A 23,422-nucleotide genomic window follows, 5' to 3' on the forward strand; every position below is an offset into this window, starting at 1 on the left:
TGGACTCGTTAAGTGTTTTTAGCGCGCTTAAATCGGTTTGACCTCTCTGACCTTAACCGCGATTTTGTCCCTTTTTTCGGAGAGCTGGTTGGTTTCTTCTAACTGATTTCCCTCTCTTTTCCACGATCTATTCCCTTTTCCACGATCTATTCTATACGCCATCTAGTGGGCATTGATGGCACCTATCATTATTCGAAATCATAGATCAATATTCGAACTCATTCGAACATCAACAATCCGCTGTCAGTTTAAAGCCGTCCCAACAACAACCCAAGCGAAATTTTTCGGGGATAATGAACACAAACTCATGCCATCTCTTTCTATTCATCAGCCCTACTCTCTCACACGCATCGATGAACTTTTACACATCTCTTTGTTCATTGTACTATATTTGAAGGGTTTAAAAGTGATAGATAACAATTCATGTTCATGAACTAGTTATGGTCAAATGTTAATGGTGTAATGTTTGTACCATGGTCGACCTGAGTTCAATTCCATTTTTTTGTTTTTTTTTATGATTTAAAGTTTTATTTAATTTTTAAAACATCCAGCTCCAATAACTTCAAACCCATTTACTCATTGTTAGAAATGCGTGTTTAATAGTTAATCTGTTATTTTTATTGTTTTATTTATTTCTTTTAATTCTTTTAGTATCAGTACCCCTTCATACAAACAAACCAGTAAATAGCACGATAATGAATAATAATATGGTGGCGCAACTGGCAAAGTGATTCGAAGTAGAACTAGCGATGTGGTTGGTAGCATCAAGGATGAAGCATGATCATGAGTGGAGGGAGTGAATCCGAATGTTCATTTCTATTTTTAGCTCTTTTTTGCATGGGTTCATCTTTCACGTGTGTTCACTATCCCCGAAAATGATCTGTATTTCGTTGGTCTTTTCGGGGATAATTCGTTAACGAATTATCCCCGAAAAGACCAGCGAAAACCAGCGTGGTCGGGAGCTTGGGAATATCCGTTCCAACAAGGAATTTAATGTGAAATGCTAAGTTAAGAGTTAACAAAACTCTCATTCACTCCATAGCAACGTCCATCGCTAAACATAAACAATGTTCACTTTAACTGTCAAAATTTTCCCATGGCTTTCTGTCAATTTACTCTAAGCGCTTCGACCTGTTCTCTTTCAAGGACCTTGCTCGTGCCATTTGCTTCCAATCGCGTGTTGTCACTTGCGAATCGCATGCGACTATCATCAAATGCCTGCCTGTACAATCGAGTGGCACGCACACTGTGGTCGTCACAGTAACGGAATGCCACGTTACTGCGACGATCCTGTGTTAGGCTGGAAATAGACGAACCGAGATCGTTGCGGTATCGCGAAATTCGCGCCTTGTTTATAACAGTTATAGAACAGTTGAGCTGTCAAATCTTCAGCGCCTCCAATCGCGCCTGCTGTTTCGCAGAGATACCCAACATCGATATTGCTGAGATTTTCGCGGTAGCGCGAACCGATTATTTTTACTTTTTCTGGTGGATTTGTGTGAAAACTCGTGTCGAGAAACGAGTTTTGTATTTGATTTGGCATAAACTATGGAAATAAATAATTTGATTCGCAAATTGTTTTTAAAAAATCATCTTAGCACATTCAATCGTCACGATACCTCGGATGGTTAAATACACGAACCGCGATTATCTCGCCTGTCTGTCAAATTTTATAAAAGAATTGACAACTCAAGTCATACACGATTTTTGCGGTACCGCGACGATCTCGGTTCGTCTATTTCCAGCATTAAGTTTTTTCCATCCGTGGTAGCCAAATTCGACGGATCAAATGACGAACTATTCGGCTGCGTAGTACATACAAAGTAGTGAGATCTTTTTAAGACCGGTATAACCGCGAAGATTGTTAAGTCACGAAAAAGAATCCTTGTTCATTACTTGTTGGTTACTCATAAAAAAATTCAAACATTTTATTTTGCGTTACGTAAGAAAAGTTAAACTTCCCCTCTCTAATACATTTTATAAGGAAATTTGTATTTAAATTAGTAAAAAAATATTATTTAACTTATTTTTTGTAGCTATAGTAACAATACCTCTTCTTACGTTATAAATTTATGATGTATGGCTTTTAGTTACGTAAATTTGATGCACAGTAAATAGTTCAACTGACACTAATTGACCGCCATGTCGTTCTGACTGTAGGGGAAATCAATTAAATCTATATGAATTTAGAAGAATATTTGAAGCTATAAAACTTGTTTAATAGGTTATTTAAGTATATATTATTTAAATATAGGTTATATACATATAAATGACTATATGTATATTATTACTAAACCGAAACCAATATAATTTATTGTATGTATTACCTACCTGGGTAGGTAGTTATAGAAGTAAGTGGTAAAAGTTGATTTTATTTTTTAAAGTACATTTAAAAAAAATTATGAATATTTTACCACTACTTAAAATCATGTTTTTCTAAGCATTCTGGAAATTTTGAACTTTTGAAAGAATGAGCAAACATACCCAAAACCCAAACCAAAACATACCCGCGTAGGTGGTTGAAATGAAGGTTTCAGGACTAGAGCAGTGGTCGGCAAACGTTACTACCGAAAGAGCCACTTTCTACAATAATGTTCGTACAGTTTCATGTGAAGATGTTAAAAATGTTAAACCAAGAGCAAAAATGTATGAAAGTTCAATGAAATATATGAACTATCGATATCAAAGAGCCGCGCTTTGCCGATCGCTGGACTAAAGCAATTTAAGAAATAGCAACAACAAAAACCTGGTGGCGTCACCTGTTGGTGGGATAGCCAGCCAGTGGAGCTTTCCTCGCTATGATAGCCTTCACCTTGTCCCTTTACTATTGTATGGTAACGCTTGAGTTAACAACATGCCCGTCGTGGGTTCAAATAATGGACCGTCCTCCCGTAGCGTGGATTGACTATCAAAAACCTGTATAGGCCGGCATATCCTCGTAGGACATTACGGCAAGTAGAAGAAGAAGAAGAACTCATAATCCCCAAATAAACACCAGCGATTAAGAGGAAATGTGAATGCATTCGAAACTTTGAAAGCTTTCCAGACTACCAAATCTCGCAACAGATGGCATTACTGTCTTTTTCTATGTTTGAAATGCTTTAGTGATGGTATTGGTATTGGTTGATGGTATTGACAACCGTGTATATGACCACTCGCAGAGGTGATTTTAAGCACTAAACATTGTACACAAACTAAGCGGTCTGAATGGGGCTCCTAGAAAATGAGCCCACATCCCACTCACATATTTGAATGCGCTTCTTGTGATCCTTCTCTTGTTTTGAATCGATCATATAAACATCCGCTCCGCTAGTATACATCAGCAAGGCCTACATTTGTGTTACCGCTTAATCCGATATTGGGGGCCTTCACGATTCTAGTTAGTTTTTTGTATGGAGTTTGACAGTTGGAGGCTGAAATCATGTAAACAATCCATACAAAACCACACAAAAAACTAACCTGCGATTTTCAGTCTAGAAAATTTTAGCCTCAAAGCTAGAATTAGATTCGAGTTCCTGCTCGAAAACACGGTGTTATTTACATTTATCCCAAGGTGCATTAAAGAAATTAGGTGATCGAATCTGGAATCAAAGTGTATGTAGTCCAGGTGGTCTCATATCATTTTTTTATAATCAAATTTGAATATCACTTTTTGACAGAACGAGTGAAAACTTTTGCTCCCACGAGCTTTCTGGAGGCTTGACGAATACACAAAACACTCTTAAAATCTGCATTCAGAAGCAGAAGCGATAAAAATCAGTCTTCTAAATTCATACACCTTGGGATAAGCCCACCTGTATATTATACTCCCCCAGATAGCTGCTCGAAAACTGTTATACAATGCAAACAGCTGACAGGCTGAAATTTCAGCCTACGAGCTTCAAATGGAAAGGGCCCCATTGACCACACAACCATTTTAATTAATTTTGCTTGTAAACTTAGAAGGCTTGTAAAGTTAAACTTAAGCTATGATAGGTAGGAGACTCGTGAAATATAATGCAAGATAAGGGCAGCAATATAAACATGAGTAAAAGTTGGCGGCATCTTGTGAGCGAACCAGTAAAGCATTGTAGCTTTCAGTTTTTCTGTGGTGCTTATTGCAGTATCATTTTTGGATGCATTTGCAAATTCAAAAGGTGTATAAAAAAGTCTTGTTTTAATTCTTAGTTTTTTGTGTGTTTACGATTGTACAGATTTTGCTACAACATGTTTATAAATCTGAGCTGTAGTGTAGGTTTCATTTTAAATTAGAAAAACATTAAAACAAAACTAACCGATGAATGATCGGATCTTATGGTATAGTAGTAAAGCTTAACACAGACTAAGACGACTATGGCGTGCCATAAAATGTCATTAACTACCTCAGTTTGGAGATAAAAAAATTTGTTTGGATTTCATACGGGGGAGGGTTTCATGCTTGAAATAAAAAAAAAATCATGGTATTCATTCATTTCTGTAACAAAATAATTTATTCTTCAAAAAGTAATCTTACTTACAAAACTGTCTGGTTATTGGGCATGTTACCGTTCATGATAGCTTCGACAAGCAAATTGAGATGATCCGTTTTGCAATTCTAGCGCAATTAGTAGAATCTATGTATGTTCTTGTAAGCCCTACTTTTAGCATGCATATGCTAAGTCTGGCAGGGCTCAAAGCGGCAATAATACATTGATGCATTGTTCAAGTTTCAGCTAGTGAAATCCATTACTTTCCTCAAAAATATAGTCGGGATGTGTGGCTTTGAGTGATTCCTTAAAGCCATATAGATAGAATTGTATTTTTTGTACTGTTGAACATTCGCCCATAATACCCACACGCCATGCTTTTCCAAACGTAGGTCCAAGTCCTCCTTGTACTTCTAACGAAAAACTACAAAGAAACGGTAAAACAGAAAAAGATGATCACTGATTGCAATGTCTCTGTGCATTTTTACTTACTTGTTCATGGCGTATTGTGAAACTTTCCACCAGTCAACACCTTTCGGAATCATAATACCAGTTACGGTGGGCAGGCGATGTCTGGGGTCTTTAACGAAAATATCGAGTCCCATCTTACCAAGCCCTTCGTACAAGATTTGAGCACATTCGATGCGGCGTTTGATCTGATTTTCCAGTCCTTCTTCCGCAATTTGAGCCAATGCTTCCCGCAGAGCAAATATTAAGTTCGATGCGACAGTATGGTGATAGCTGTAGAGTGATATGATTTGGGAAACGTTATGAGGGACCTTTTGAAGCTTCAAGCGGAATTGTTAATTCTCACCGTTTTGGTTCATCATAACAGCCCCAATAATTGCCGAGCAGCAGTAAATCCCAGTAAAATACTTTCGATTTTGTACGACGATTTCGAATCACATCCCTAAGGGTAAAAACAATTGTGTTGAATGTTGACGAACATGATCGTACATAATATAGGTTGACATGACATGAAACATGATAATATAGGTTGTAATACTAACAATGCTTTCGGGCTTATAGAAATGGGAGTGATACCAGGAGGCGCACCTAGCACCTTTTGCGCTCCAGTATAGACGGCATCTATCTCCCATTTATCCATATAAAACGGCACACCGCACAGCGAAGCCACGGCATCAACGATGAGCAAACAGTCGTGCTGGTGACAAATCTTGCCTACACCTTCCAGCGGCTGCAGCAGACCACTTGATGAGTCACCGTGCGTCAGGAACAGACACTTGGGTTGATGCAGTTCGATGGCTCTGGCCAATGTATCCAAACTGAACGGACGGTCCGGAGGGCCCTCAATCGTTCGAACATCGGCACCGTAACGCTCAGACATTTCGACGGCACGTTCTGCCCAAATTCCGTTAACCGCGATCAGCACTCGATCGCCCTCTTCAAGCAGATTGCTCAGCATAGCTTCCATTCCCGCGTGTGCGGAACCGCTTACGCACATAGTTGCCCGGTTTTCTGTCTGAAAAATGTACCGCAAGCCATCCTTGACCTCGTCCATCGTTCGGAACAATTCAGCGTGGAAGTTGCTCAGCACGGTGTTAGTCATGGCAGTCAGCACCCGCTTTGAGCAGTTGGACGGTCCAGGGCCCATCATTATCTTTTCCGGAATGATTAAAGGATTGCGTAGCGATGCAGGGGGCGGCGTGAACTTCATTGTATCAGCTGCAACATTATGTAAGTGATAACGTAGAAAAACAAATGTTATTGAAACCGACAGCTTTTGATAAAGTTGCCGATGCTGTACCTAATTACATTGAAATACATAAAACACTAAGGGCAATCTCTTTTTCAGATTGCATCGAGACTATCTCTAATTAAAAAAAGGTTGTTCAAAATTGTAGGATTTCTTTTACTATCAGTGATAGAGTCCAAGTATAATGATGTATTCATTGTCACGGAAGGATCCGAATACACACCGAACGATGATGTTAACGTTTGCCCGTGCCATTTAACCAGCAAGACAATATGCGAAGCAATACTATCGCCAATTAAAATCCTTCCAAATTGATTGGCCATGATATTTTCTCGTTAATCAAAAGAATCTCTGCACTGCGTACAAAAATCGGTTTAATTAGTGCGGATGTTTCCTTTAAATTTTAGGGTATGTTAGTCCAGAGCCATAGTAAGCGTATTGCTTATTATGTGAACAACATCGATTTCATGAACAATAAAAAAAAATGGAGTATGACATATTTTAAACAACACTGAACTGAAAACCGGAATTGTAAGCACAATTGATGTATAATTTGCATAATACCGACACACTGCTTCTCCTCTCTTCATATTTTGCAAATTATCTTTAAACAAACTCTACCTAAATCATGTAATACCAAAACGAAAAATGTATGCAGCTTGGGCTGAATTCGCACAGTGAAATCACTACAACCTGTATCATTAATGTAAAACGTAATGTAAAAGGCAAATTATCTGGCAAAATCAAAATGCAAATTGTATGTTGCTTTGCTCGGTTTTCTGTTAATTATTTGTGTGCAAGCAAACCAATCACGGTTCATCCTACTCGGGGGAAATTTCAAACTACAGACAAAACACATATTCGAGTGACACCACTTGAAGCGGATTACCATAGAAGTGCTACTAGTACGTTGGGGTTTTTTGAGTGGAAATTTTGCCTTTCAGTGGCTATAATACTTCACATATTTGTCTGCAGTATGGCACACTTCACACATGCACATGCTGATATTTGCAATAAATGCTAGGGTTTTGCAAACACTAGATGTTTGCCTAAGGTAAGGCCCTACTGTCGCATATGCACCACAACAACAAAAAAAAAAAAAAAAAAAAAAAAACTCCCCAGATTATCCTGAGCGATTGTGCACAATGTTTGAGCCTTTGGGTTGTGTATTTGTTGGGACGTTCACGTGTCTCTGAAGCTTATTAAAAATATGTTCTACTCAACCAAATCAAATAACATTCAAGATTAATATTCAAATATGTTGCTTGCCCTATCACAACACACTACTAGCACGGCATAAATTAACAATGTATGAAGAACTGCTAACTATTTTCACTATTTTCACCACCATAATGCATTTAACAGGATGATAAAAGCTTACACATTTTTATGGGTAAATACGTAAACTAATAATTACCACTAATTAATTTGCCGTTTGTGGCTAAACACTGCTTCTCCTCAGTTATTATGGATTTTGGAATGCTAGCGGAAAAAAATCTAGCGAAAGACTGAACTGAACTGACTCGTTCGACGATTGGAATGAAAATGATGGATCGATCGTACCGAGCGGTCTCCCGTCCCTGGGATGAGCTTAATAATCATGATGGGAAAGAATCCTTTTTTTATATATATCACCAGCTTATGTCGTTGCCCACCTAGCTAGAGCCTATAGCGGACAGCCACGCGGGAGCAGGCCAAAAATGAAACTGTCATCTATTATCAGCATACGGTCCAGACAAAAAAGCTGTCTTAATGAAAGTAGTATCTGCTTTCCTGTTTTTTTTTTAATGTTTCATTTTCTAAACCCCAACATGCTGGTGTATTGGTATGCGACTGTAGACATTTTTTCGCAGCGTGCTGTCTACGCTTTACGTTGGAGCTAAGCTCTTTTGTCTACCACTGTTTAGGAACGCATGAATTTGACCTATGGAAATTTTACTTGCATTTCAAACACCAAACACGAAACGGGAAAGAAAACAAATATTAACCTTTTACTATCGAAAATAATTGAAAAATTGTTGTTATTAAAACAGCAATAACACTAACCGCTTTCAGTAAGTTATTACAATATGAGACAATTCGCACAATGTCACTGGGGTATTTCGTTTACGTTATTCCCCTTTTTCTAACTTTAGGGCAGCGTTAGTTATACCCTCACTCTAGGACACCAAGCTGACAACACTTCGGCAAGCAGGTACCGCTACCGTAACAGGGTAGGCATCTAGCAAATACTGTGACTTGATTATCAGTTACAGTGGTTTTAAATAACAAGTGGCAGATTCAAACCCCTGCTATCCTATTTATTGCGTTCTTAGGTTGATGCGACCGGCTGATCGCGACAGGAGATTAGCAGGATGTCATTTTTTCCCCTATTTTGGTGATATTTTTGTTGTTGCTTTTTTCTGTCTCATCGTATTTTCACGTTCCCACGGCTGAGGCACTCGACGACACATCAACGATATCGTCGTGCTGAACGCAGTGGCATATTATTGATTATCAAAAATAGCAAAAACGTGCTGTTTGCGATGAAGTGTATCACTATCGAGTAAAGATCTCTCCGCAGCTATGATACTGGTAGTGTAGCAGTCGAGTGGCAGTGATATGAACGCTTAGTTTGGCTCAATCTCCGTGCGTAAATCGGTGTGTGCGACTGTTTCTGTGAGTTGGACGAACTCGCTGATTGTATTGCGAAATTTTCGATCAAATAATCTTTAGGTTTGGCGCTTCCCAGGGGGGATTTATTGACAGTACAATTTCCACATGCATTTTGACAACACTATCAGAGATTCCCGAATGATCTTGCAAGCGATACGTGTCGGATGTATCAAAGCTTTATCAGATAAAGGGACATTGGATTCGAGCAACGAAAGACAATAAAAAGCATTGAATAACATAATTACGAGAAACACGATGACACAATAGAGAATATATATAAAGCAGGTTTGAAAACCTTATTCAGTAAAAATTTATTCCCATTTTTGTCTAAAGCTTCATAATACCATGCATTAATCACATCTGATTTAATTACGCTATCGACTGACCAACGTGAAAGCCCTAGTGGCCTTTATCGCCCTTCTTGTACCCATGCTCGCTGCCGCCAGATTTTCCGCCCTTTTTGCCAAAATCATCCTTGTGCGAAAAGTGTGACTCGTGCCCGTGCTTGTGTTTCCAGCCTTTGTGCTCATCATCGAAGTGTCCCTTATCCGTGTGGCCCTTTTTGGCATATTTGTCCTCCTTGTGGGCCGACTCGTGATGCCCCCCCTTTTTGTGTTCGCCTCCGTTCTTCTTGTGGAACTCGTTGAAATCGCCAAACTTCTTATGATGGCCTTCCTTGTGATGATCATCGTAGAACTTGTGCTCCTTATGATAGTCATCTTTGTGTGATTTGTGATGATATCCAGTCGTCTTAGAGCCCTTCTTATGGCCCTTCTTGTGCCCCTTTTTACCGTGTTTAGAGCCCTTCTTTTCCTCATGGTGCTTCTTGTAGTGATCACCCTCGTCGTGGCTTTCCTTCTTATGGCCACCTTCTTCGCCGTAGTGCGATTCGTGATCTTCCTTGCCTTTGCTGCCCTTTTCCGACTTTTCTAATCCGTGCTTCTTTTCGTAACCCTTATCACCTTTGTCGCCTTTTTTCGAGTGATGATCGGCACCGTGCTCGCTGCCACCACTTTCCTCAAAAGAGCTTTCCTTCTTCTTTCCATCGCCGTTAACCACCGTTACAAGCAGTGCCAGAGCAAGCAGGCTTAATAAGAACACTTTCCTCATTTTCTACAATTATTTCCACTGGCACATAAAACACGTCTGCACGTACGCGATCTCGTGGATGTGGCTTTACGAGCCACACGATCAATGGCTGTTATGGCTGGCGTCCTATTACAATTTCTAACACACACAGGATATATGCGTGAGCACTAACACCGTTTTACTATGCGTCTGGCATACGCTATAAAAGCGTACATACAGCACTGGTTCAAAGCTACGGTTTGTATGACACTTTGCACAAATGTACGCATATTTATATCGAACGCCAAGCGAAAGGTAACATAGTTTCGACCTATACTCCTACTCCAAGCGTTTTACACTTGATTATTCGCTTCATTTGATACGAACTTCGATTTGTTGCATGTACAGTCTTGATGTTGGCGAGTTTTAAAGAAAGGAATGTAGTGAGACAGTAGAAATACGAAGTTTTGGCATCGTATAAATGTGATAAACTACTAACGTAGTTGATACCTATCGATTCTTATATTTTGTTATTGCTACTTTTTAAATACAATTAAAAATAGCAACAGCGTGGAAAATATCCTGTTGTAACTGATTTATAAATCACACATAACGTATTCGGCCTAACACGTCCATCGTATACGTAGCTTGATCAACAGTTAAATTTTTAAAAATTCGGTTTGTACCGTAATATCTGTAATAGCAAATAAAACACACCGTTTTTTTAAACCTTTATTTAAACTTTGATGCAAACGCCCAAATAACTTAAAAACATTATTTTAGGCTGCCAATTGAAAACTCTGACAATAGACGTTAAATATATTTACTTATCATTATTTTTTTTAAATAGAAGACATGTAGTACAGTATATAATCGAATTATGGCATCCATAAACTGCTTTAACTGCTAAAAAAATTACACGATTTCGGTTGAATTTGCCAAACAATTGAGCAACTCCAGAAGTCATATCTAGTATTATTAATGGCCGATGATGAGCAAAATTCAAAAATTATTTGAATTGCAGGTTTTAATAATGTTGTTACATGTTGTTTAATATTTTAGTAGATTTTTCGAGTTATCTACAAGATTTTAAGATTAACTGATTATAGTATTTATTGTGTGTACTATTTAATTTCAAATAATGTGGTTGGGAGGGATGCCTATAATAAACTGCATAAATAAATCATTTTTTTTAGAATCATAAAACCAAAATAAAATATTTTTTTCTATACCCTTATTCTGCGGTTAATTTAAAATCGTTTGTATGTTACTAAATTTATAAGCATTTAATCATCATACTTTGTGTAATCTGCACTGTTGCCTTCAATTAATTAGTTTTAAGATTTATCCTTTTCTCAAAAACTACTCTTAAACTAAGCTGTCCGTTGAGCTCAGGGCTTTAACTGCCCGCTTAGTCCGCTCTATAGCCTGTGTTACAGCACCAGTGAAATTGAACGTGAAATTTTGGGGGTTTTTTGTGCTATGTTTCATTAAATATTTATCAGAATATGGCTCATCGTACACCAAAAGAAAGAATATTCAATTCCACAACTATTTGGACTATAAAACATATTAAAATAATAAATTAAATGCATTTCCTTGCGATTCCCCACTTTGTTTACGGTGAAAACATCACATTTTGTATGTATTACCCAATTTTACAGTAAAGCTTGCCATGGGAGCAGTATGTTTTAACAAAGGTTTAATGAATGATTTTCCATGTTATAAGTTGTTTTAAATGCATGTAGTAAAAATTAATAACGAATTAAAATATATTAATCAACACGTAGGTAGCAGCTCAACTCTAATTGAACTTTCGTAGACTACAATAATTGATTTTTTTAACAAGAAAAGCATATTATTTTGCTATGTTTGTAAAATAAAGTATACATTACGAAAAATTCGAAAAAAATACCGATGTGCTGACTTCCAAATATTCAACTATTGATTTAAATTTGCGAAATTCACACATACAACTGAGAATAATATATGAGAATTAGTGGAACCTAATTAGTAATGAAGTTATAATATTAACTATTGCTCTGTTACTTTTTAAAACTTAATTTTACATTCTAATTTGGAGAATACCTTTACCTTTCCCTAATTTGAATATTTTACCAAAAGGCTTTAATTTTGGAACACAGTGTATGTACAACTAAAGCCGGTCTCATGGTTCAGTCGTAATCTCGTACGATTTAACAACATGCCCGTCTTGGGTTCTTTCCCCAAATAGACCGTGCCGCCATACGTAGGATTTTTGATTATCCTGCTATGGGGGGTAATCCAAAAAGTCACTGAAAGCCAACCCCACAAGTAGTATAGGCAGGCCTTGACCGACAACGGTTGTTGAGCCAAAAGAAGAAGAAGTATGTAGAACTATAGTAAATTAAAAAAAAGGTATGTTTGGTTTAGTTTTATTTCTATTAGATGAGTTTTATCAAACTTTGGGAAAAACAAATTAATGTTATAAGCCGTAAAATACAATGGTATTATAGATTATTACCATTTTCTGATGTTCTCGGTTTTCGGACATTTTTGAATCCATATAATAGCCATTGGCTTGATGTTATAGATGTTGATTTCAGTAATCTAATAAAAAAACTAAGCAAAGCTACTTTCATCATCAAACCATGCTTACGCTTGCCGGCAGTCGGTTTTACCAAACTTTGGTGGTTGATTTGGTTTGATTAGATTTCACGCTACACCAAGCATAGTAACGATTGTTTTCATTGTGATCGCTCAGTAACACAAAATTAAGCAAAAAAAAAAAAAAAAAACCCCTATAGGCCCAGTTACGGCTAGCTCAACGAGTGAACTGCCAGATCGCAAATGAACATAGATCTTGTGGCTAGTGCTGTGCTCAATTGATTGAGTAAAGATTTCGGTACAGCTTCGCTATCTATCCATACAAAAGCTTGCACAAGATTTCTTTGGAAAAAACAAACGTTCAAGTGTATCAAGTGCAAAGGTAGAAACGTGAAATATGAAATAGGGATATTATTTTTCTAGATGGATTGCTTAATGACTCACTATAATGATGGATTGCTTAATGATTTTTTCGGATTTTTTTTACATTCGGGATGAGGATGAAGCTAAAACATAGTTAGAAATCAATAATGTATTTATTTTTGTTTTCATTTTGTTTTTTTTTTCGTACGTCAACAATGTACAAATAATTGGAATTGTTATTTTATCTTCAATTCCTTTTATCTATTTTGCATATCCTATCACTTTTCTTGTTCGCGCTTGTTCAAACTATGTCACAATCGAAACAAACACATGTCACCCACCGCTTCTTGTTTGTTTACTTTTGAATTTGTCGGGATGGAGACTTTGCTTGCATGGGATGTAAATTTACACGAGTGACGATTGTTTTTGATTTTCTGTTGCTTAAAAGCGTTGTGTGGTTCAATAGCAGAGAGTATTATGTACCTTACGATGCCATTTATTTTATTTTTTGCTACGTACTGTTGCTTGTCTCGCATGATATGATATTTTTTCTTGTTGGTGTCTTAAACCAACTGATTAGAACGCCGACAAACTAAATTGAAGCGCTCGGCTAGCTAGACTGACGCGTGTCACTATAAGAACCTTCCCATTCGACCAGGTTCAGCATCGTTGACCATAAAAAATGCAACCTACCACTTTCTTTTTGTGTCTTCGTACTACTTTCGGTGGCTAGAACCAGAATTTACAAACAAAAAGGCACACGCGTCGTCATTGTCGCTATAAGAAAATAGAAGATTTCACTCATTCAAATCTTTATATACTGTTGACTACTGATGGCTGGCAAGATCATCATCGATCTAGCTATAAAAAATTACTATCACCACATTGACTTTTGGGTTTTGGTTATGATGGTATGATGCTCATTATGACGATGGCAAGAGAGCTTCCATTTAAAACGTGCCACATTTGTATTTGTAAAGGAAAAAACCGCTGATAGCACAAACCAGTGACATTTTTTATCGGTGTCCCGTCTTTAGTCGGAAGATGAAGAAATCTCTTGTAGATTATGTCGTTGATTAATATTGATTATTGACGCTGTACCATATTTGTGGTTCGGCGTGTTCAGTACAAATTACTCGTATAGATGTTTAACCGTTTCCTGTCAAATATAGATAGAGCCCGTATGCGTTATCAAACAATACCAAATGTTTGGTGACTGCATCAATATTATTTTTGTTAAAATATCTAACATATGAGACACACAGCGAAATCGATATTTAAAAGAATTTGTGTTCGTTTGTTTTACAAGGGTCCAGTCTTGTTCATTGACAATTGTTGCTTTTACTGTTCGACACATTGTACAATTTTGTCTTGTTTTGTTGCTAATGTAGTATAGCTCGATGATTAGGATGACGACACCCTTAAAATAGAACTTTTAATGAAAGAACCGTACAATGGACAACACAAGAAAAAATAGGATCCTCCAATGAACTGATAAGGAGTGAAATATTATGAACGGAAAAAACCTGTTGGTTTTATCAGTTCTGGTTAATTAACTTGCTGAGCATGATTTCCTGTTGTTAGAATACGACCGATCGACCTTTGATTAAGTAAATTTGGACAATAAGAATTATACATATAGAGCAAATGAATTCATTAGCTTTAATAGTTTGTTGTTTTATGTACAATCGGTTAAGTCTTCTCCATTAAACCTGCCATGTTGCAAAATGAAAAAAAAAAAAAAATGAATCGGTGTAATTGTATGTTATTACGAAAGATAATATTTAAGGATAAGTAAACTAGACATAGGAAAATGATAGTGAAACGATCGTTGGTCACGTGCATCAGCACTATATGGGAGCATAATGATGAGCCATGAGGTAGATCGGTAAGTTAGTTAAGTTTAATTGATATTGAATGTTTTAACAAATGATCAAAATATTAACCAGAACATAGAAACAATTGTCGAACATCTTTAATAGAGTAATTGCCATATCCCTTTTCATAGGATTTACTAAATTCCATTTTATTACTCTTATAGTGAAAAATAAATTATATTTAAAACGTTTATTTCAGCAACATTAGTTTGAATTCAAAGAGAACTTAGTGAAAGAAACAATTTAATTTGTTGTTGTTTTGTTTTACTTTTTCCACGACGGTTGGACAGGTTATAGCCAGATAATTGAGATAATTGATATTTGTAGCGTTCACTGTTTAACAAACTAACAAATAATAATAGTACACATTTCAATGCCAAAAAATGTGTTCGATCAAATAATGAAAGCAAAAATGTGTTCTAACAAATAAATGTTCATCATCACACTTTCCTGTTGTATTTGTTTTATCTTTAAAATCCTAGTATTGCTGAATTTTCTTTACTGGCTTCGTAAATGGCATTCCTAGATATGGCTTCGTGGTTTTCTATTATTCATAGAACTTTCTAGAAGTTTAGTGTTATGATCGTAGATTTAATTGATTTGTTTCCCTTTGCTTGTCTGTTTTGGACCATTTGCTGGATATGATATAACAAACTATTCTCCTATTTTACTGAATACACGCATTCTATTTCAGTGTGATGATTTAATCATACAATTGATGTAACATGCTAATCGCTAATGTGCTACCGCACGTATAGAAGCGATTACACATTTTGAATTATTGAGTTTTGCTTGTTTCGATGCAAAATTTCATTTCAAAATATTTTTAAATAAATTTATCGTGCCGCTTTTAACTCAAATTAAAAAAAATGTCACATCAGTAAAACGAGCAAAATTACTTTTTTAAGCTGCCACAGTTTATGTAATCGGTTTTTAGGTTAGTTAGTTCATACAACTGTAACGAGCAAAACAATATAGTACAACTATTTCAGATGAATCACAAAACACCTTTCTTCCCATTATTATGGCCACAGTGCATGTGTGAAATACATTTAATTAGCATCCTTTTTATGTTTTGAGTGTTAATGAACATGCATATTAAATAACATGCAAACAAACAATGTACATACAAAATCAAACTTTTAAGAACTGTCAGCTTCACTAACTACTATATTTCGGGGTATATACACAAATGGCATCGTTGGTGTGTAGTTAAAATACATCTAACTTAAATGCCGTGCGGCTGCATCATTGGCCTATTCTTATGGTAAAAAAAGATAATCTATTCGTGATGGAAGCAACATTCTGCCTTTCCGAAACTATTCCGCGCATTAGCAGCAACTGGCTCAAACATGCCTAAAGCTCATTTTTCTAAACATGCGCGTATTTTCGATTATTACATTCAACAAATTTCTATACACTTTTCTACTTATTCGCTTATATATTCAGCCGCTCACCATCCTTGACAAGTTAACTTATTTGCTTAGTAATTATTTGCTACTATGTAATGCCAACAATTGCTGCTGTGTATTTTCATGGTTTTTACATGCTGCGTTAATCGACACATCGCTTTATTTTTTTTCTATATTTTTATTTTTTCTTTAAAAATATATGTAAGACATGAAGAACATGTTGTGCATTTTAGTATCTACTTTCGACTAGTTCAACAAATTAAAATCAAACGTTGCGATGTAATATCGCAAGTAATTATTGTTATCCTGTGTTTTATTTTTTATTTTTTTGATTGATGATCACTTATGCTCACATTGTTCTTACTGTATTTCAAATAATATTACTTAGCCAGTTTACTTAGCTTTTGATGCGAAGCACTGAAAACTAAACCATTAAACCCTTTCAGAGGGTTAGTTAAAAACAAACTATTTGAACAACACGACAGTTAAATCCTTGTTGTACGAGGATTTAATTTAATGAAGGTTGTATGTAAATGATGTTCGATGTTATTTGAATATGACATGTAACCTAATTTAATAAATATACAAAAATCGCTAGCTACCGACTAGCTCAATCTGTCGGTATTTTTTCCTCAAATTTGATACCGAATCTCGATACAAAACAGGATCTAGTCGCAGGTTCGACCTAAGTAAAGGCATATAACTGGACAGAGAATAACATTTGTGACGTTAGTTGATGGAGAAACACTTACTAGCAGCAAACAATAATATACTTACCCAAAAACTGCGGCAAAAGTATTTAGACAACTCTGACGCTGTATAAAATGATCAGGATCATTCCAAGGAGATCTACAACGAAGTACATGGTTGATTTAAGTATTTTGGTAACTTTAGTAGTGTTTGCATTAGAGAATTAGAGCTGGAAATGTAATGAAAATTTCCACCTCGGCGAATCGGCGTTGCGAAATGAGAAGACATGCTTTTTGAGAGTGGCCGATTTTTGCGAGTTTTTGCGAGTTACACGGATTCTCACTTTATCCCAAAATCGTAGGAATCTTTCCAGTATCAATAATAAGCAATGCCAAGACTCCAGCATGATGTTTGAAAACGTTGACGATACCCTTATTCATGTATAGGACGCAATGCAAGATCCACGGTCCCCTTTCCCGAAAACACACTTGCACGCCAGGACATGCAGTTTGACATATCTTTTCAACTACCAAAAATATAATTCCCTCAAAGCACAAAAAGTCGTTTAAAATTAAAGTAAGGAAATAATGTCAAATTTGTTAGTCATATGTTCACCTTCATCAAATCAATCATCAATATGGCAGATTTATCAAACAATCAGCCTATTGATTTATTATACAAACACAAAAATATACCAATAAATAATAATTAAGATAACTAAATCAACAAACTACAAAGTTAAACGCACTGGATTTAAAATCTGCATAATTCAAATTATGGAATAACATTGTTGTATTATTATTTCTTACTAATTACAAAAGTTGATAGGTTATTGGCCTCACTCACCTTCCACTCTCCCGATCTTTGTAGCCTTTTCGCTGCGTCACCTTAATGGGAGGTTTACGAGTGACATGCGATACAAGAAGATTCATGAGAATGTCTTCACAGTTGGACGATTGTTGTACCGTCTTTAACAACAGGTACGACAACCAGTTAGTGTATAGATAATTATAGTAACGATGATAAAATGCGGCGCCAGTTAAAACGATCGAATAATAGTTTGTCCATTTGGACGTATAACCCCATGCGTTCTGTTTAAGAAGTAAAATGAATCATTAGATAGAACAGGTTTCATCTAAGCTGCATAAATAAATTTCATCTTGCCTTGGAATCATCCCAAAAATGTGCCCGCGCCGGATAGCCGACGATGCGATCTGGAAAATCACGCCACACCTGATAAGCAAAATCCAGCTCGTCGGTGTTTAATATAGCATCTTCATCCAGTGACAAAACGGCGTCAGTCTCGATTTGATCGTGGGGGTAGAATCTTTGGGATATGCTTGGCCGGTCTTCGCTCGTGCTGCCCGATATGATGTGCAGTGGAATGTGACCTGTAGATGGCCAACGTTTCTTCGGCGGGACAGATCTATCAGTTGCCCACAGAATTAAAATCTATAATGAAAATGAGGAAGTTACATTGTTTCATTCTCGTGTAGCTATTAACTTTTCTCTCCTACTAACCTTATCTATGTATTGGCTTTTGGTAATACTTTTGACTAGCTTGTATAAAGCTGAGTTTGGTGTAAGCTGCGTACCGATCTGTACAAATATTACGGCGGTATAGTTCAGTCCGGGTGTGTGACCAAGTTTGTCTAGCAGAAACGGAAATCGGCGATGAGTATCGGAAAAGGTCGGAATAGTCAATAGTGCCCCTGGGGATGTATTCCAAGTCAGTCCATTCCGATGAGGATAGTCTGGCAGTCTCTCACGGATAATCTAAAAACGAATATTACACATTTTTGATTATCAAATGTTCATCGATTTTGTTTGAAGAATAATTTTGAATGTCCAAACGAGTATTATCGACTTCTCATTCGGCTGAATGATAAATAATTGAAATAGAATTGGAATAGCTGCTACGGATAATATGTCAAATTAAACATCTCAATTCATACTAACCTCAAATGTTGTAAAAATTATTTTTTCAATAGAACTAAAATAACGCTCCCAAAGCACTTGTGTCTGCTGACGTAAAGCTAGAATACGGCTTGTAGAGATGGAACGTACGATATCTGGAACCTTCGATGGATTTATACAAAGAAAAAAGAACAAGGATTTACAATTTAGACTATAAATGTAAAAAAGTAAACCACCCTCCATTACTCACTTGCAGCAACAGTCTTTCATCTGCCCAAATAGCAGCTTGCTTCCAGTCAATTTTTGACTGAAACGGTAACACCCATGAATTTGAAAGCAACACTGGTATGCAACCCGCCTGAAGCACTTCCAGAAACCTATAAGAGGTAAATGTTGTACAATTGGTAATTAAAAAAAACTGTCTAAACACTCGAGCCATTTGCTTATTTACCTAAATGATCCTAAACGACGACCTCTGGGCACAAGGCAGAATGTTGAATTCTGTAATAATGTTTCGTAGTCATACCTGTGAACAAGTTATTTAGCAATGTTGTATACATAAGTACATATTAACGCATTGTCTAGATAAAGAACGAGCATTATACGTTGTTTTGGTGCAGTCCACTAGACTGTCTACTATACAATTCAAATTACACACCTATCGTATTCTCGATTATCCTCGTCACATCGAGCATCCTGCAAATCTCGCCAACTTTTCCCATGCTTGCAAGTTGTCACTAATACAAAATCTCGGGCGTTATGTAAGTGAAACAACGAGTTTCGTGTTTCAGAACCAATACCATGGACGTACCTATAACAATACAATATTGAAAGTATTAGGTTTAAGATATTTTGAAAATCGATCAAACAAGAACAAACGAGTTGTACCTAATATAATAAAGGAAAAAATCCTGTTTGGCTTAGTTTGGAGAGTATCGTAGTTTTAATATTATTATTAAGTGGTGGCGGTAAGGCTGCATTGCTTACATGGCTTAGTATTGATCGTAGAAAAATTGGTTTAATTAACAGTTAAATAACAATCTCCGTTCAAAAACAAACACCATATGCATTCTACAATATATATATATAAACTTTGACAAGTGTTGTCATCTGGCCACACGATCGCGTTTTGTATCATGATATATTATATTATGATATATGATATATTATGATATATTAGATAAGGTTTGAGCATTCTGAATAGGCCAAGCCTTCAAAAACCATAAACTGAAAACGCATTATAAATGTTGATGATCGAGCCCGTACGACTTTGTAGCTATTGGAATGATATTTAAATCATGACATCGACTAAGGCTAAGGACATCATTTTCCTAAATTAAGTTTAAAGTCCAAATCATCTCTATAAATAATTTGACTGAAAGTAATTTTAAACTAATGACTGATCGATGTAAAAATTCTCTCCGTTCGTCTCAATTATTGTTCGATGCAAAAGCAGCGAAATAACGCTCGTTCTTATTCAAATGCGAAATCGATGGAATCTAGCTTGATGCTTTAATTGGCTCGTTGCTGAAATTTTGACCAGCAATCGATGCATCAACATAATACCGGAGTAGTGTGAACAGCCATAATTAGGAAATTTATTTTCTGATTAGTATTCCAGGCAGCTTGACACGAATTGTTTTCAAATAACTTGGAAGCAAATACGGCCATAACTTCAAGGTTACGATAAACACACTAACGATGAGTACGTGGCATGACTATTGTAAGCTATCACTACCGAATACCTACCTTTTACCTTTGAAGGCAAGTAGATACTTCTTGTTGGCTGGGAAGTTGTTACTGATTACGAAACCTGTATTGCCGCCACGCAACGGGAATTGCTTGTGAAAAAGAGGAATACTAACGTCAAAGCCGGGTCGCAGTGATTGGATGCTCATGCTGGCTTTAGCTAGGATTGCCTGTCCCGGATCGAATCCGAGCCCATTCTCGTTGTAGTCTGGCCACGTGCCCGAATAAAGGTTAAAGATGATATGATTACGCCCATTATTCCAGTGTGGTAGCCGTTGCAGGCGAGACGGCACGTTACGCACAAAATCCTCACTGAGCGAGTCGCGATCAAGTGTATCAATGCCGAGCACGAACAGACAGGCCTGCTCGGGATCAGTCGTATAGTAGCGGCTTTCTTGAATGGCCGATATGATTTTTTGATAGTTTTGACTAATTGGCGGCGGTGCACCAAGCGAATTCAATGGCTCCGGTGGGTACACGTAAACGTAAAAGTTCTTATCGTTACATTTGCTAAAATCGAAGCAAGTTTCCATGCGACAGGATTTAAACATCGCACCTCCTTCATCAGTCACACGCCGTATAACACCACCTCGTTGGAAAGACGGCTGAGGGGCTACATCACGGAATCGGGATTCGTATGTGGGAGCGGTAAATAGATCATCGTCTGGTAATGCTTGCGCTTGATTTGATGAATCCGTACTTTCGGCGTATTGGTAGTGCAGCTGGTGATAGCATGGTAGATTGTCCGGATTTTTAAGCACACGTATCCGAAACAGCGCTTGCAATCCTTTCAGCCGATAGCCTCCCAGGTAGCAGTACCCTAGGAAAGCGCAACAGATTATCACTAGAATGTAGCGTTTTTTTGCCTGCATTTTGCGCGTTCGCAGCCACTGATGACGCTTGATGCCAACAGTCGAAGGCTATTTCGGCAGGCCGAATGCCCAATGCGGCTAACGATTGTGGTGTTTGCTACTTCGACTAACATCAACGGATATTCTATCATTCATACGGTCGTTCTTCTTTCGCTGTTCGTATCCGACTGACAACATGTTTGGAATGGAAGAAAATTTCTACTGCAGATGCTGGTAGATTGTTATCGAGATTCTACCAACACGTTTGATGCGCACAAGATGAGCCTAAAATAAAGATATAAAATGAAGAAGAGCATATTAGATCAGTAATAATAAGAATAATGGTTAACATATATTAAAATGGAAGTTTTTGTTTATTTCAAGCAAAAACCCCATCGAAGGCAGGCGACATATTTTTAATAATAATAGATAATAGATAAGTATAATAGAAAGTGCACTCGCTGGTACGGGCGCTGGTGATTCGCGCCTCAGTTCGCATATGTTCGATTCTTGTTCCTATGACCACATTTTACATAGATGGGTTAGCATATATTCTCCATATCGTTGCATTAATCACTGCAACAATAAGAGTTCAAGCGCTAATTAATAAAATCAGTAAACTGTTAAACATTGACTGGAAATGTCGGAAATACATAAATGAGTGCAAATATATTTGGTAGAAACATAGATTGGCATTGTTTTCCCTAAGAGACGAATGAGCTAGACCTCAAAGTCTCTATAAAAACAAAAAAACAAAAACAAAAAATTGTTTTCCTTCTATTCATCTATTTTTGCTTTGGGACTATATTTGGAACAACAAACTGACAAATGTTCTATTTCTTAGATTACGGAATTTAGCAAGAAAGAACTATTATACTTAAGTTTATATGCCAAAAGAAAAGTATAATAATTTGGGAAAATATACTGCTTGATTTAGATTCATGACTAAAACAACACTCAAAATTTCAGCATGTATTTCCAATCGGCCTGCTGGGCCAAAAAAACACATGACCTTTAGCAATAGCAATAGAACAACAAATATGAACTATTCATTAACTTCTGAAATGTGTTAATGAGCCACCTAAAACAACATTTGTAGGGGAATGGTTAGCACTACACCTAAATTAGCTGTTTTACAAATTATTATCGGTGTGTAACCTAATCCTCGCAACTCGCGTCTTGAAGAAATCAGCAAACGAATTTTGCAGATTGCATAAAACAAACTAAATGCACAGTCGCTCATAGAGATTTCGTCTATTTAGCAACTGCCACCGCGAAGACACACTGCCAGCGCAAACATGCTCTAGGAGATCGATTTTTCCACACCTACTTCCGCCCTAGGAACCGAATGCACTTTTGAAAATGTTTGGACGATTTCCACCATTCACTCGCATTCCTTTTTTCACATTTGTATCCACTCGTGTTTGCAAGGCGTAGGTATTGATTTTCTCACTTACTATTGCCAACGGAGCCCTATGTACCATGGGGAGGCTCCACGTTAAACAAAAACATGTTGTTTACACTAAAGAATTGCACTTGCTACAGCTTGGCCGGTGCCGTTTTTGTCGAATGCCATTGGACCAGATGCGTGGCACTGTGTGATGTGAACTATAATTGTTTTCGGGGTTAACGCACAATTTGTTTGATTTTCGCTCAATAGCACATCATGAATGGCGGTGCGAGCACAGCACCAGCAACAGTGATACGACGTTGATGTAAGGTCAATAGAGCTTTAGAATACACTTTATTTTTTAAAATTCTCTAACATGTTTCGAAATGCGCCAATGTTATTGAAGGCTAGTTTAAGCATTAATCTATAAACGTGATAATTTTCAGGCAATGATGACGAACCCGTTGAGAAAACTAAATCGCTTCGCGTAGAACGTTTTGACAGTGTGTATGACATTTAAAAAAAAACATTGTTTGACGTTGCCTCAAATTACTTAGGCTGTGCTCTCACAATCAATCGAAATGCTGTTTCATTGCACACAGAAAATCATAACAATACAGGCAATTCCCGCGATACGCGATACCTCTTATTTAGCAGATTCAAAGAAAGGCGACAGAATGACCAGAAATACCGATTTATTTG

General features: G+C 37.0%; 3 protein-coding genes across 8 annotated transcripts; all 3 read right to left on the bottom strand.

Moving 5' to 3' along the window:
* Positions 1 to 4,446: 4,446 nt before the first annotated feature.
* Positions 4,447 to 8,419, bottom strand: LOC121599740 (3-hydroxykynurenine transaminase). Of its 2 annotated transcripts, none has more exons than XM_041927788.1 (5): positions 8,209 to 8,419; positions 5,456 to 6,131; positions 5,260 to 5,355; positions 4,938 to 5,186; positions 4,447 to 4,869 (listed from the first exon to the last, which is right to left on the bottom strand). In XM_041927788.1, exons 2-5 carry the CDS (start codon positions 6,121 to 6,123, stop codon positions 4,692 to 4,694), a joined length of 1,191 nt encoding a protein of 396 aa, XP_041783722.1. In that variant the 5' UTR covers positions 6,124 to 6,131; positions 8,209 to 8,419; the 3' UTR covers positions 4,447 to 4,691. The 2 variants fall into 2 exon arrangements, with proteins under 2 accessions (XP_041783722.1, XP_041783724.1); XM_041927790.1 differs by lacking the exon at positions 8,209 to 8,419 and adding an exon at positions 7,580 to 7,753.
* A 682-nt stretch (positions 8,420 to 9,101) lies between these two features.
* LOC121599588 (putative eggshell protein) lies at positions 9,102 to 10,136 on the bottom strand. Its single transcript, XM_041927478.1, has one exon. It carries the CDS (start codon positions 9,925 to 9,927, stop codon positions 9,217 to 9,219), a length of 711 nt encoding a protein of 236 aa, XP_041783412.1. The 5' UTR covers positions 9,928 to 10,136; the 3' UTR covers positions 9,102 to 9,216.
* A 3,250-nt stretch (positions 10,137 to 13,386) lies between these two features.
* Positions 13,387 to 23,233, bottom strand: LOC121599408 (exostosin-1). 5 transcript variants are annotated; one of them, XM_041927194.1, is made up of 11 exons: positions 23,182 to 23,233; positions 20,480 to 21,615; positions 19,389 to 19,541; positions 19,182 to 19,256; positions 18,981 to 19,107; positions 18,773 to 18,892; positions 18,335 to 18,589; positions 17,978 to 18,265; positions 17,660 to 17,904; positions 16,901 to 16,972; positions 13,387 to 16,826 (listed from the first exon to the last, which is right to left on the bottom strand). In XM_041927194.1, exons 2-11 carry the CDS (start codon positions 21,349 to 21,351, stop codon positions 16,718 to 16,720), a joined length of 2,316 nt encoding a protein of 771 aa, XP_041783128.1. In that variant the 5' UTR covers positions 21,352 to 21,615; positions 23,182 to 23,233; the 3' UTR covers positions 13,387 to 16,717. The 5 variants fall into 5 exon arrangements, with proteins under 5 accessions (XP_041783128.1, XP_041783125.1, XP_041783129.1 ...); XM_041927191.1 differs by having other exon boundaries at positions 22,788 to 23,223; XM_041927195.1 differs by lacking the exon at positions 23,182 to 23,233 and adding an exon at positions 22,657 to 22,761.
* Positions 23,234 to 23,422: the final 189 nt, after the last annotated feature.

This window comes from Anopheles merus, chromosome 3L, assembly GCF_017562075.2.
Source record: "Anopheles merus strain MAF chromosome 3L, AmerM5.1, whole genome shotgun sequence".
In the NCBI taxonomy this organism is placed as follows: domain Eukaryota; kingdom Metazoa; phylum Arthropoda; class Insecta; order Diptera; family Culicidae; genus Anopheles; species Anopheles merus.

Bases quoted from the DNA above. Each gene is read 5' to 3' on its own strand.
- LOC121599740 (XM_041927788.1), bottom strand. From the start codon at position 6,123: ATGAAGTTCACGCCGCCCCCTGCATCGCTACGCAATCCTTTAATCATT. The intron at 5,356-5,455 runs GTTAGTATTACA...TTTTACCCTTAG, and splicing joins TCTATAAGCCCGAAAGCATT to GGATGTGATTCGAAATCGTC. The intron at 5,187-5,259 runs GTGAGAATTAAC...ATCACTCTACAG, and splicing joins TGTTATGATGAACCAAAACG to CTATCACCATACTGTCGCAT.
- LOC121599588 (XM_041927478.1), bottom strand. From the start codon at position 9,927: ATGAGGAAAGTGTTCTTATTAAGCCTGCTTGCTCTGGCACTGCTTGTA.
- LOC121599408 (XM_041927194.1), bottom strand. From the start codon at position 21,351: ATGCAGGCAAAAAAACGCTACATTCTAGTGATAATCTGTTGCGCTTTC. The intron at 19,542-20,479 runs GTAGGTATTCGG...GTATTGTTATAG, and splicing joins CTTGCCTTCAAAGGTAAAAG to GTACGTCCATGGTATTGGTT. The intron at 19,108-19,181 runs GTAAATAAGCAA...TACCTCTTATAG, and splicing joins CGTCGTTTAGGATCATTTAG to GTTTCTGGAAGTGCTTCAGG.